The sequence below is a fragment of the Zalophus californianus genome, chromosome 9 (genome assembly GCF_009762305.2).
Source record: "Zalophus californianus isolate mZalCal1 chromosome 9, mZalCal1.pri.v2, whole genome shotgun sequence".
Taxonomy (NCBI): domain Eukaryota; kingdom Metazoa; phylum Chordata; class Mammalia; order Carnivora; family Otariidae; genus Zalophus; species Zalophus californianus.
In genome coordinates this window covers 83,836,074-83,849,618 of record NC_045603.1, presented here as the reverse complement: position 1 = coordinate 83,849,618, position 13,545 = coordinate 83,836,074, and the positions used below count along the sequence as shown (strand labels likewise).

The following is a 13,545-nucleotide window of genomic DNA, read 5'->3' as shown; positions in this document are numbered from 1 at the left end:
ATGGACATCAAATCCTTTCAGCACCATTTATTGAAAAAATTATCCTTTCTCCAAGAATTGCCTTATGCTCCTTTTTCAAAGATCAGTTAACTATATTTATGTGAATATATTTCTGCACTATCATGTTCCATTAATTTGTCTATTCTTTGCTAATACTTCACTGTCTTGATCACTGTAGCTTTATAGTAAGTCTTGAAGTTGGGTAGCGTCTGTCTTATGACTTTGTTCTTCTTCAGTATTTCATTGACTAATCTGGGTCCTTTTCCTTTCCATATAAACTTTACAATCAGTTTGTCAATATGCACAAAAATAACTTGTTGGGATTTGCATTGGAACTGCATCGAATATATAGATCAAGTTGATAAGAATGGACATTTCTTATATATATACTTTAAAGATTTATGTATTTATTTTAGAGAGAGAGAATGGGTGCTCTTATGTTTGCATGAGCTGCGGCAGAGGAAGAGGGAGAAGGAGAGGAGCAGACCCCCCACTGAGTGTGGAGCCTGACATAGGGCTCAATCCCACACCCCCAAAATCATGACCTGAACCTAAATCAGGGGTGGGACATTCAACCGGCTGAGCCACCCAGGCACCACTCTTATATAAAGTTTTGTTTATAACATTAAGGTTTTTAATCTTCCAGAATTAATTTTTTTAAAAGATTTAATTTATTTATTTACAGAGAGAGACAGAGAGAGAGGGAACACAAGCAGGGGGAGTGGGAGAGGGAGAAGAAGGCTTCCCGCAGAGCAGGGAGCCTGATGTGGGGCTTGATCCCAGGACCCTGGGATCATGACCTGAGCTGAAGGCAGATGCTTAACGACTGAGCCACCAGGCGCCCCCAGAATTAATTTTTATACATAATCTGGAAGGATAAGTTTTCCCTCATCTGAATGGCAATTGAATGGCAATTATTCCAGTAATAGTTATTGACTAGCCCATCTTTTCCTAACTTTTAATGCCACCTCATATATGTGTAGGTCTTTTTCTGGAAATTTTATTGGGTACTACTGGTCTATTTGCCCATTCCTAAACTGTTACATAATAAATCCTAGCAGAAGGGGTTCTCCCAACTTATTCTGCAACCCTCCTTCCACCACAAATTATAGCAGCTTTTCTTGGACCTTAAGTTTTGGTATGAGTTTTAATGTCATTTTAACACATTCTGTGAAAAACCCTGTTGAGATTTTAATTATTAATACATTATAGTTATTGATTAGTTCAGTGAAAACTGAGACCTTTGTATGAAGTTTATGAAAAGATTTGTCCATTAATATAATTTTATCCATTAAGGCCTTGCACATCTTTTGTTTTATTCTTAGGTACCTAATAGTTGTTTTTTTTTTCCTGTTAACGGATGCTTCCTTAAAATTACAAACTTGTGCAGTTCTCAAAATAATTTAAGATTTAATTGTTAAGTAATCACTACACCCTACAAGGGGATCAAACTCACAACCCCGAGATCAAGAGTCGCATGCTCTATTGACTCAGTCAGCCAGGTGCCCCTCAAAATAATTTTTTAATAATTTGCTATTATTTTATAATTCAAAATATATTTCTAAAATTCCTGAAATGTCAACTCTTTTAGTATAAGATACATATAAATTGTACAAAAATACAAGAGATACTATCTGAAATGTGAAAGTATTAGTATATTATTTCTCTCCAAATTGGAAGGATTGTGTAATGTTTTTTATAGTACGTGATTTAAAAAAAAAAGCCAAAGTCTAGAAAATGTTGATTCAAGTCCCTTGCTGTATTTTAACACTATATTTTGTTTCTCTGCTTTTTAAAAAAAATTTATTTATTTTTTTATGTTTTTAAAGGTTGTATTTATTTGAGAGACAGAGTGAGAGAGAGCATGAGCAGAGAGAGGGGCCGAGGGAGAGGGAAAAGCTGACTCCTTCCTGAGTGGGGACTCCAACTCGGGGCTGGATCCTAGGACCCTGAGATCATAACCTGAGCTGAAGACAGACACTTGACCAACTGAGCCACCCAGGTGCCCCAAAATTTATTTATTTTAGAGAGAGAGAGAAAGCACACACATGTGGTGGGAAGGAGGGGGAGAGGGAGAGAATTTCAAGCAGACTCCCCCTTGGGGGCTTGATCTCACCACCCTGAGTTCATAACCTTAGCCAAAATCAAGAGTTGGACACATAACCAACTGAGCCACCCAGTCACCCCTCTTATTCTTTTTAGTTTATGAGTTTACCCTTATTGATAGTGAGCTATTTATTTTGTGATTTACAAAACTAAGTAGGTTCATTCTGAAAAATCAGAATGTAAACTTCTGTTAAGGAGGCAATTAAGCACTTGAATGTTAATTAAGTTGAATCCAGTTAGTGATTTAATTTACCACTACTAAACATATTCGCCATGTCCTAAGTATTTCAGGGAAGACAGAGTAATGTCACATCTTACATCATTTTCCTAAATCATAAAGAAAATTAGGAGGTCCCAGTAAATTACTTCTGGATTATCCACTTTCCGATATTACCTTAACAGGGGAAACAGCTGCTATAAAACTTGGAAGCTAAAAGTTTTTAAGGTAGTTATTTTAAGGTCCATGCAAGAATACCCTGAAATAGGCATGGAGCCACTGTAGTGCTGAGTCTCAAAACTATTTTTCTTTCCTTCCCTTCCCTTCATCTTCATCCTAGACTACAACCTGTTTTTCCTGGCTCTCAATAATTTTCAGTATGGGGTGCCTGGGTGGCTCAGCCGTTAGGCGTCTGCCTTCGGCTTGGGTAGTGGTCCCAGGATCGAGCCCCGCATCAGGCTCCCTGCTCAGTGGGAAGCCTGCTTCTCCCACTCCCCCTGCTTATGTTCTCTCTCTTGGTGAAATAAATAATATTTTTTTAAAAAAAGATTTTATTTATTTGAGAGAGAGAGAATACATGAGAGGGGGAGGGTCAGAGGGCGAAGCAGACTCCCTGCTGAGCAGAGAGCCCGATGCGGGACTCGATCCAGGGACTCCAGGATTATGACCTGAGCCGAAGGCAGTCGCTTAACCAACTGAGCCACCCAGGCGCCCGAAATAAATAATCTAAAAAAAAAAAAAATTCTCAGTATGGTCAAACATTTGGCCTTAAAAATAAATCTTGAAGTCCTGTCGTTGTTTTACACAAATATCTCAAATTTGCCCCAAATACCATGATCTCAGTATACAATTGATGGGAATTTAGTTGCCCAACCAACTGTGCGGTCAACAGTAGAGAGCAGCTCTGCGACCAGGGCGATCCAGTTAATCCCCCTTGCCCATACTCAGGCCAAATTCAGAGACTTTTCCGGGGGTTATTTCAGGGCATGCCCCTCGCTTCCCTGAAAAACTCAGCCGGAACTCAAACCCAGCCCCCCAAACGCTCCTGATCAGCTGAGCTAAAGCTTCACAGCCTTTCGGGTCTTGTCAGAAATCAGGCTCATGCCCGAGGAGGAGCCTGCGTTTTCGGACTAGTAGGAAACCTGGCTGAGTGTTTTATGACTAAAAAATCGAGCTCACAGTAGCGGGCCCATTGTGCTTGAGGTTAGAACGTCGTCTTCAGCCTCTGACGCAGACCGAGGCCCCGCCCTGCGCATGACGCCAGCGTCAGGCCAGTCCCGGCATGCTCCGCGGTCGCTGGCGGTGGAGCGCAGAGGAGCGGAATATTTCCCGTGAACATCCTCTGCTCAGTTCAGCTGCTGTCCAGACCCGGGTCGGCTAAAGTGCCGCGTCCAGCCATTCTCCTACCGCTCGCCCGTCAGTTTGAGTGCCCCTAGCCCTCCTGCGAGGGCGCCCCGGGACGGAAGGATCCACCAGCCTGTCGGCGCCCGCCGTTCTCGTGGTCGCCGTCGCCGTCGTCGTGGTGGTAGTCTCTGCCGTCGCCTGGGCCATGGCCAATTACATCCACGTTCCGCACGGCTCCCCGGAGGTGCCCAAGTTGGACGTCACGGTTCAGGATCAGGAGGAGCAGCGCTGCCGGGAGGGGGCCCTCAGCCTCCTGCAACACCTGCGGCCGCACTGGGACCCTCAGGAGGTGACCCTGCAGGTAACGCCCACATCTCAGCACGGGGTCTCTCACAGCTCAGACTGGGCCCTGAGTTGGGGGGGGGGTTCTCACAATCTCTTCAGTTCCTTGATGATCGGGGAGAACCAACGGGAACGTCTTCTTCCTCAGTCCTTTGGGAAGTGACCGTGTGTTTCCTCCATCAAACCTACGAAGGTCACTCCCCCTTCCTTCACAAATGCTTATTGAGGTTGTCCTTAGGGCAAATTTTCTTTCTGGAAGCAGCTACGTAAGTGACGCACCCATTCACACCGGGAAAATTCCTGTTGATAGTTGCCCCTCCTCCCACTCCCCTGTCCCTACTAACTGCAAAAGGAGCCTTTTCCATTCCCCTTGCCAGGGGTCCTCTTCAGTCGTCCCTAGGTACCTTCTTTCCTTCCACAGATAATGCAGTAATTAATCCTTCTGATCTTTTCCTTTCCCTTCCCGCCCCTCCCCCTCCCCGGCGGTTTACTCCCATTGATGTCTCACCCTGCGTTTTATCTTCTCAAATCCTCGGATTGGCGAGTACTCGATTTCAAAGTAATAACCATGGTCATGCATTACTCGATTGATTTCTTAGGTAGCACTACACATATTTTATTTGAATCGATATTTCTGAATTTTTTTAGTCGTGTTAGTAAAATTAACCATATTTGATCTTAGATCGATCAGTGTGCCATTGTATTCATAGAACAAAAATTGGGAGAAAAAAATCCTTAGGGATCTAGGTGTTTTCTAAAAACTTATTTCTAAGTTATGATTTAGTATGTATGACATTTGAGTATTTTAACTTTTAGAGGTTCAGGATATACGGCAGTGAACCTCCATTTTCCTTGCATATACAAAATAGTTAATAATTTTGAAGGCTGAGATATTTGGTGTTTGTTTCAAATCCGAGCAATAATGTAAGAAGTAGCTCAATTATCTGCTTTACTGTGTTGACTATTCAGTGTTATTGACTTAACAGTATCTCAGATTCTAAAGTAGTCACCTATACAAAGATGAATAAAACATGAATGGTGCTCTAGGGCTCAGAACAGTTCCTGACACTTGGGCTTTCAGAAGTGTTAGTTTCAGTTCTTGTTGCCTAGAAGAGTTTTGAGCATATTGAAAGGACCCATATGTTTTGGGATAGAAAATTGTTAGACAAAAATTTTGAAATTTTAAGGGAGTGTTAGCTAACTAAACAGGACATAGTCAATTCAGAATGATTTTCATGTGTAATTTAAAAAAATTAGTATGCTAAGAAAGTTAAATTAATTGAAACTTCCAGAATCGAAACTTCCAAATTGAAACTCTGAACTTCTTTAGTTTATTATTCATTACCTCTTACTACAGAAGAGTTTTATATTTATTAAAATGATTTATATTCTGGCAGTCAATTATAAACTAAATAGGTATTAATTAAAGGCAGTGCTGCTTCTTGGGAAACTTTGGTACTGGCAGACTATGCTACTTTTTAAGTAGAGACTTTAAAATTTGAAGCTTTGAAAACTGGTGTTTCCACTGATGATGTATTTGTCTGTAGAACAGTAATAATAGCTACGCTCAAGTACCAATATGCCAGGTTGTGAGTTAGGTCATGTATAGATTTTATCATTTCATTCTACAAGTAAGTGTATTAGGTAGATACTTTTTTTCTTTTTTAAGGTGAAACTCAGTGAAATAAAGCCAGGGTATAGGTGAAAAAGGGACAAATGTGGTTACATCAAACTTTTTGATTGTCAGAAAGTACTTGGGATTGAATCTACCTTTTATCTATGCAGCAACTTTTTTTTTATTATGTTATGTTAATCACCATACATTACATCATTAGTTTTTGATGTAGTGGTCCTTGATTCATTGTTTGCGTATAACACCCAGTGCTCCATTCAATAGTTCCCTCTTTAATACCCATCACCAGGCTAACCCATCCCCCCACCACCCTCAGAACCCTCGGTTTGTTTCTCAGAGTCCATAATCTCTCATGGTTCGTCTCCCCCTCCGATTTGCCCCCCTTCATTCTTCCCCTCCTATGCATCAACTTTTGACTTTAAGGCCTTTGGCCTCCTAATCCAAACTAACTACTTATTTGTCAGTGAAGGTAAATACTACCACTTATTTTGCTGTAAGGATGATTATGAGTTAGAAATATAATCCTTCCCTGTGCAAACAATGCTTTTGATCCAGAAGCTGAGACAGCTGTTATTCTGAATTGGTGGTCATTCATTGGTGGTTTCTCACCTTGAGAAAATCTGACTCCCATATTCTGTCAGTCCAAACTCTTCTTTTTTTTTTTTTTTAAAGATTTTAATTATTCATAAGAGACAGAGAGAGAGAGAGAGAGGCAGAGGGAGAAGCAGGCTCCCCACTGAGCAGGGAGCCTGATGCGGGACTCGATCCCAGGACCCTGGGATCATGACCTGAGCCGAGGGCAGACGCTTAACCATCTGAGCCACCCAGGCACCCCCAAACTCTTTTTTATGATGCTTCACGATTTCTTTAGTAAATCTCAATGGGAATATTTCTTTTGAGATTTGCTTTTATTTCCTTTGAAGTATAAAGAAAACAGTCATACTTAACACTTCAGAAGGGGAAGTATGTATCATATATTCAACAGATTAATACTGGTATATAGCCCATTTTTTTCAAAGAAAATTTTTTTCTAAAATTTTTATGTAATTAAAATATGCTTCTAATATACCTTAGAAGCTTAGTCTAGTAATACTTATTTTACCTGGCTACTACGTCTGAGCTGAACTATTCGGAACATACTGGTAAATCCAGAAGCAAGCAAAAAAGACTTTGATGCAGTCAAAATGATACAGGGCCCAAAACTTATAGACACATGAACTGCTATATCTCTTTTTACGTGGGGTTTCGACAAGTTAATTTTTTGGTTTTCCTATTCACACAAGATTGAAAAAATAAAATATAAAAGGGGTGGTAAGCTTTTTGGAGTGTACCCTACTTAGAGTAGGCAGAGTAAATCAGAAGCAACTGTACCAGTCACAGTGCTTTTTATTTCATAATATTTTATTGAAATTCCCAGTCTAATAGGGAAGATAAAACAATCACAACATAGTGTTTTTGGAATGAAAATTCATATTCATGTGCAAAGACTACAGAAGAACATTTAAAAAGCATACTGGTTTTTTTTCTGCTGTACTACAAGTTTTTCATGTTTTTGCATGCATAGTTTTAATTATTTTTTAAGCATACATATACTATCTTGGAAACCAGTATTTGTGTTTGGTTGTGTAGCTGCATAGCAGATTTCCTATCCCCTTTTCTTTACTTAGCTATGTTGGAGATAGTCGCTAAAATACCCTATTAGAAAACCTATAATCCCTCTTATTTTAATATTGACATTTGATATTTCGTATAATATTTATTTTTTAAAAAAAGATTTCATTTATTTATTTGACAGAGAGCGAGTGCGCACACACACAAGCGGGGAGAGGGAGAAGCAGGCTCCCCGAGGAGCCCGGAGCCCGATGCGGGGCTTGATCTCAGGACCCAGAGATCATGACTAGAGCTGAAGGGAGAGGTTCAACCAACTGAGCCACCCAGGCGCCCCTTTAATAATATTTTTAAATTTTTTAAAGATTTTATTTATTTGACAGAGAGAGACACAGCGAGAGAGGGAACACAGGCAGGGGGAGTGGGAGAGGGAGAAGCAGGCTTCCCGCAGAGCAGGGAGCCCAATGCGGGGCTCGATCCCAGGACTCTGGGATCATGACCTGAGCCGAAGGCAGACGCTTAATGACTGAGCCACCCAGGTGCCCCCAGGTGGGTTTTTTTTTTTTTCCTGTTTTTAAAAAGATGAGTTTGGGGGTGCCTGGGTGGCTCAGTAGGTTGAGCGTCTGACTCTTGATTTCAGCTTGGGTCATGATTTCTGGCTCCAGGCTACACTTCGTGTGGAGTCTGCTTGAGATACTCTCTCTCCCTCTCCCTCTGCAGGCACCCCCCCCCCCCCCCGCTTGTGCCACACAGTCTCTCTCAAATCAATAAATAAATCTTAAAAAAAAAAACAGTTTGTTCTTTAAGTGATAGAAATCTCTGAAAAGTCTTAGGTAGATTTAAGTAACATATTAAGAGTGCCAGAAGGACATGATATTTATAAGAATCTTGAATCCAGTAGATAAATCTAAGAGGTTATAGTTTTTTATTCAACATAACTTTTAATATCAGCATTTAGGTCCAGTTTTCCATTTTCAGTGTTTTATAATAATAAAGTATTTGGTGGGTGGTAGGCCCTAAGACTTTGTTGAATATAGCTAAGAGAGATGTATGATGTTTGATAGGCTCCTATCAAAGATGTATATATATATATACATATATATAAATGTATATTTTTAAATAGTCTCTATACCCAACGGGGGGCTTGAACTCATGACCTTGACAGCAGGAGTTGACACTACCAACAGCGAGGCTCCCCAAGGATGTAATAAGCTCCCATGTCTTTTATTAAGATGTGACTAAAAGGGGCGCCTGGGTGGCTCAGTTGTTAAGCATCTGCCTTCAGCTCAGGTCATGATCTCAGGGTCCTCGGATCGAGCCCCACATTGGGCTCCCTGCTCCGCGGGAAGCCTGCTTCTCCCTCTCCTACTCCCCCTGCTTGTGTTCCTGCTCTTGCTATCTCTCTCTCTGTCAGATAAATAAAATGTTGAAAAAAAATGTGACTAAAAAGAAGCCTCACATGCTAGTTCATTTTCAGGTATTAATGGCTGTGTGACTTGGACTAAACAAACAACTTGATCTCTCTTTGGGGCCTCAGCATAATGTGGTGGAAAGAGGATGGTTTTTGAATCCTGATACCACCTATTTGTAACCTTTGGCAAGTTTTAAATCTCTGTGAAATGGGATTATTATCTACTTTGGAAAATAGTAGACTAGCAGAAAATAATAGAATTTTACTATAATATTACTCTAATATTGCTTTACTACTAATGGTAATTTTACTACAGCACCAATTTTTACTACTTTACTACTAATAGTAGAATATCCTGAGAAATGAAATACATAAAGTTATGCATAGTATTTTTAATACTACATGCCTCCAACTCTTCCCCTTCCATTTCCCTCAGCAACCCCCCCATTTGTAAGTGGAATAATTGATCTGAAACAATTGTAATCTCCTAAAATTCAGTAATTCTGACATATGTGTGTGTGTGTGTGTATGTGTATATATATATATTTTAAAAGATTTATTTATTTTAGAGAGGGAGAGCAAGAGTGTGGGCAGGTGAGGAGGGGGCAGAGGAGAGGGAGAGAGAGAGAGAGAAGCCAACTCTCAATGAGCAAAGAGCCCAGTGCCGGGCTCAACGTCACGCTCTGAGACCATGACCTGCGCCAAAATCAAGGGCCTGATACTTAACTGACTGAGCCACCCCGGTGCCCCCTGGTATATATTTTTTATAGCAGGCATGATGCTAATTTTAAGCAGCATTCTTTTGTACAATTAACTATGACAGAAGGTAGGCATGGGAAAATATAGGAGGGGAGGCTTCATTGAGGAGGAGATACCTGAACTGAGCTTTGAAGGAAAGATATGGTCACATGGAATGGGGAAGCATTTCTGGGCATGAAGGCTACTTTCACAAAGCTATACTCTGAGGGAAAAGAAACACAGCTAGACCATGAGTATTTTGGGCAGAATGGAGTGTGAACAAGAAAAGAAGTGGGACTGAGTTTTGAGAAAGGGAGTTGTTAGATGTGAAGTTTTTGTGCAGGAGGTGGTACTTTATTATCTAGGATATATTGGGAAGCCAGTTAATATTTTTAGGCAGGTGAGTTATATTGTGTATTATTTAGAGCAGTGGCAGGCTGTATTGAAGGCAGCAATAGTTGAATGAGATGTTTTGAATTGGGGAATAATTGATCGCTTAGGACATTGGTTTTGAAACTGGTGGTTACCCCACACTAATTGGATGTCAAATCAGTATACTGGGTTGAAACCACTACAGTTTATTTATTTATTAACTGTATATATATATATATGTGTGTGTGTATATATATATATATATATATACACACACACACCACATGAGAGGGGGGAGGGTCAGAGGGAGAAGCAGACTCCCTGCTGAGCAGGGAGCCCGATGCGGGACTCGACCCTGAGACTCCAGGATCATGACCTGAGCCGAAGGCAGTTGATTAACCAACTGAGCCACCCAGGCGCTCACCACTACAGTTTAAAAAGATGAGTTAAAAGTGATAGGATAGATCATAGAGTCTTGCAAATAATAAGGTAAGGACTGCTTGGTGAAGCTTGTTTTAGTTTCATATGAAAGTATGTACTAAATTAGATAAATGTATATTTTTGTCTGAGTATCACATAAAAAATGTTTGAGAAAGACTTAACCTAGGAGAGCCTGTTAACATTAGTTTACACAAGAGGTGCTGTCACCCAAATTAGGACAGTGGCCTGGGAGATGAAAATAAAGCACAGATTTGACATTTCAGAAAATAAATATGCAGGAGTTAATGGCTTGCAGGTGAGGGAAAAGAGAAGTTTAAGAGTTTTTTTCTTCTGTGGGTGACAAAGATGGGGAAGTAATGGTAGACCTAAATTTAAGGAATCAGGTTATTTCTCATGATTTTGTCTTCTCAGGAGTTGCTCTTTGATAGAACAGATTGGCCATAAATACATTTTTATCACCCTTTTAAAAATCGTGAGATACAACAAAGATACAGGAAAATGCATGAAACATACGTTTTTTTGTAGAACAAATACTGTGTAACCCAAACCCTGGGAAATAAAATATTATCAGCAACCCAGAATATCACCGTTTTTCCTTCCTGGTCCTAATCTCTCCTTCCCTCTAGTGGTAGTCACAATAGCAGTTTTTTTTTTTTTTTTTTTTTAAACAGTATTTTGAAATAGTCATTTCTTTGCAAGTCAGTATTATGAGAAAATAATATATTAAGTGTATGAATTTCCTTTTATAAGGGACATGAACATGAAATAATTTAGTTTTACTAAAAAGATATATTACAATATTGAAACTTTGACTAGGAAGAAAAACCATTTACTATCCATATTTTATTTAAAAAATCAACTGTTTTTTTGTTGTCTTCTACTTTTCATACATATCATACCATATGTACAATTTTGTATTCCTTTTTTTCATGCTGCCTTTCTTTCACTTTCGCATGATGTTGGTATGTTATTGACTTCAATGTTTGATAGCTATAAATATAGTATTTGGTCATGTTAAACATCATGTGAGTTAATTATTAAAATGAAGTTTAAACATTCTGAAGAGTATAAAGTAGAAAATTAGAAAGGTTCATATCCTATCTAAGCCTGTTGACTTTGTTTAAAAAACATAAATAACATATGTTCTTAATAAAATACTTAAAACAGATACAAGGCTATAAGATGAAAAATAAAAAGTTTAACTCCCTCAACTTCCAAGTCATTCATTCTCCCCACAGTAATTAGGTGAGCAGTTTTTGAACTTCTAAAAATCAGCAGATTGTGGATTTGTTAGGGCACATACCTACCTTTGTTAATAAATATCAGTAAATAGGGTGCCTGGGTGGCTCAGTTGGTTAAGCGACTGCCTTCGGCTCAGGTTATGATCCTGGGGTCCTGGGATCGAGTCCCACATTGGGTTCCTCCTGCTCTGTGGGGAGCCTCCTTCTCTCTGCCTCTACCTGCCACTCCCCCTGCTGTGCTCTCTCTCTCTCTCTGTCAAATAAATAAATAAAATCTTAAAAAAATAAATATCAGTAAATATAAATATATTCCTTTTGTATACACAACAATGCATTCTGTATGTTGCATTTTAAAATAATATATCTTAGACATCCTTCTATGTCATAAGTATAGGTAGTCTGCCCCATATTTTTGCCCCATATTTTTTTTTTTAGGATTTTATTTATTTGGAGAGAGAGAGAGAGAGCATGAGTGGGGAGGAGGGGCAGAGGGAGAGGGAGAAGCAGACTCCCCACTTAGCAGGAAGCCCCACGTGGGGCTCCATCCCAGGACCCTGAGAGCATGACCTGAGCTGAGGGCAGACGCTTAACCGACTGAGCCACCCAGGCGCCCCTACCCACATATTTTTTTAAGCATTTATTTATTTGAGAGAGAGAGCGAGCATGAGTGTGAAGCATATGCATGCTTGCACAAGTGGGGGGAGGGGCAGAGGGAGAGGGAGAAGCTCAAGCAGACTCCCTGCTGGGCATGGAGCCTGATGTGGGGCTCGACCTCACGACCCTGAGATCATGACCTGAGTGGAAACCAAGAGTTGGAGGCTCAACTGCCTGAGCCAGGTGCCCCTGCCCATATTTTTTAAACAACATTGTTTTTATTTTTATTTTATTTTTATTTTTTGCATATTAAAAACAGTATTGCGTGAACTGCTTTTATATGTATATTTTGGATAACTTTTCTAAATATGTCCTCAGAGTAAATTTTTTTTTAAATTTATTTAAGTAATCTCTACACCCGATGTGGGGCTTGAACTCACAGTCCTGGATCAAGAGTCACATGCTCCTCTGACTGAAACTTCCAGGCACCCCTAAACTTTATTAGTGGAATTATAAGGTTAAAAACTGTGCCAGTTAGGGTCATTCAGAGAAACAGAACTTCATATATATATGCTGTCTGGGCTTTATTTCAAAGAATTGGCTCATACCAGTTGTCGAGGCTAAGTCTGAATTGTAGGGCAGGATAATAGGCTAGAAACTTAGGCAGGAGTTGATGCTGTAGTCTTTTTTTTTTTTTTAATATTTTATTTATTTATTTGACAGAGAGAGAGTGAGAGCACAAGCCGGGAGACAGAGGGAGAAGGAGAAGCAGGCTCCCTGCTCATGGGACTCGATCCCAGGACCCTGGGATCATGACCTGAGCCGAAGGCAGCCGCTTAACCAACTGAGCCACTCAGGCGCCCCAATGCTATAGTCTTTTTTTGTTGTTGTTGTTTGAAGATTTATTTATTTGAGAGCGAGAGAGCCCATGTGTGTGTACAAGTTAGGGGAGGGGTAGAGGGAGAGAATCTTCAAGCAGACTCTCTGCTGAGCGTGGAGTCCTAGTGCAAGGCTCAACCCCACCACCCATGAGACTGTGACCTGAGCTAAAACCAAGAGTCAGATGCTTAATCGACTGAATCACCCAGATGCCCAATGCTGTAGTCTTAAGGCAGAATTTCTTCAGGGACACTTAAAACTTGTTTTATTTTTACATTCCTTAAAGATTGGATGAGGCCCACCCATGTAACTGATTGTAGATGTTAAGTGCTTCTACAAAATACTTCACAGCTGCATCTAAATTAGTGTTTGAGTAACTGGGTATTATAGCCAATCCAAGTTTACACATAAAACTATCAGGCTGTTTCTCACTTTAATATTGCTAAACTGTCATGAAAGTTGTGTTAATATATACTCCTCAACACAGTGTTGGAGAGTACGTTTTCCTTATACCTTGTCCAATCCCTGATACCAAATTTAAACATTGCCAGTGGGATACATGAAAATGGTATTGTTTGTTATATTCCTTTTAATTTTGTTATTTTGGAAGATGATGGAA

General features: G+C 40.0%; 1 protein-coding gene across 1 annotated transcript in view; it reads left to right on the top strand.

Moving 5' to 3' along the window:
- The first annotated feature begins 3,608 nt into the window (after positions 1-3,608).
- ETNK1 (ethanolamine kinase 1) overlaps positions 3,609-13,545 on the top strand; it is a 65,897-nt gene continuing 55,960 nt past the window's right edge. The window contains 1 exon segment of the mRNA XM_027592597.2: positions 3,609-4,028. Within this exon segment, the coding sequence (XP_027448398.1) occupies positions 3,873-4,028 (156 nt within the window). The 5' untranslated portion in view covers positions 3,609-3,872.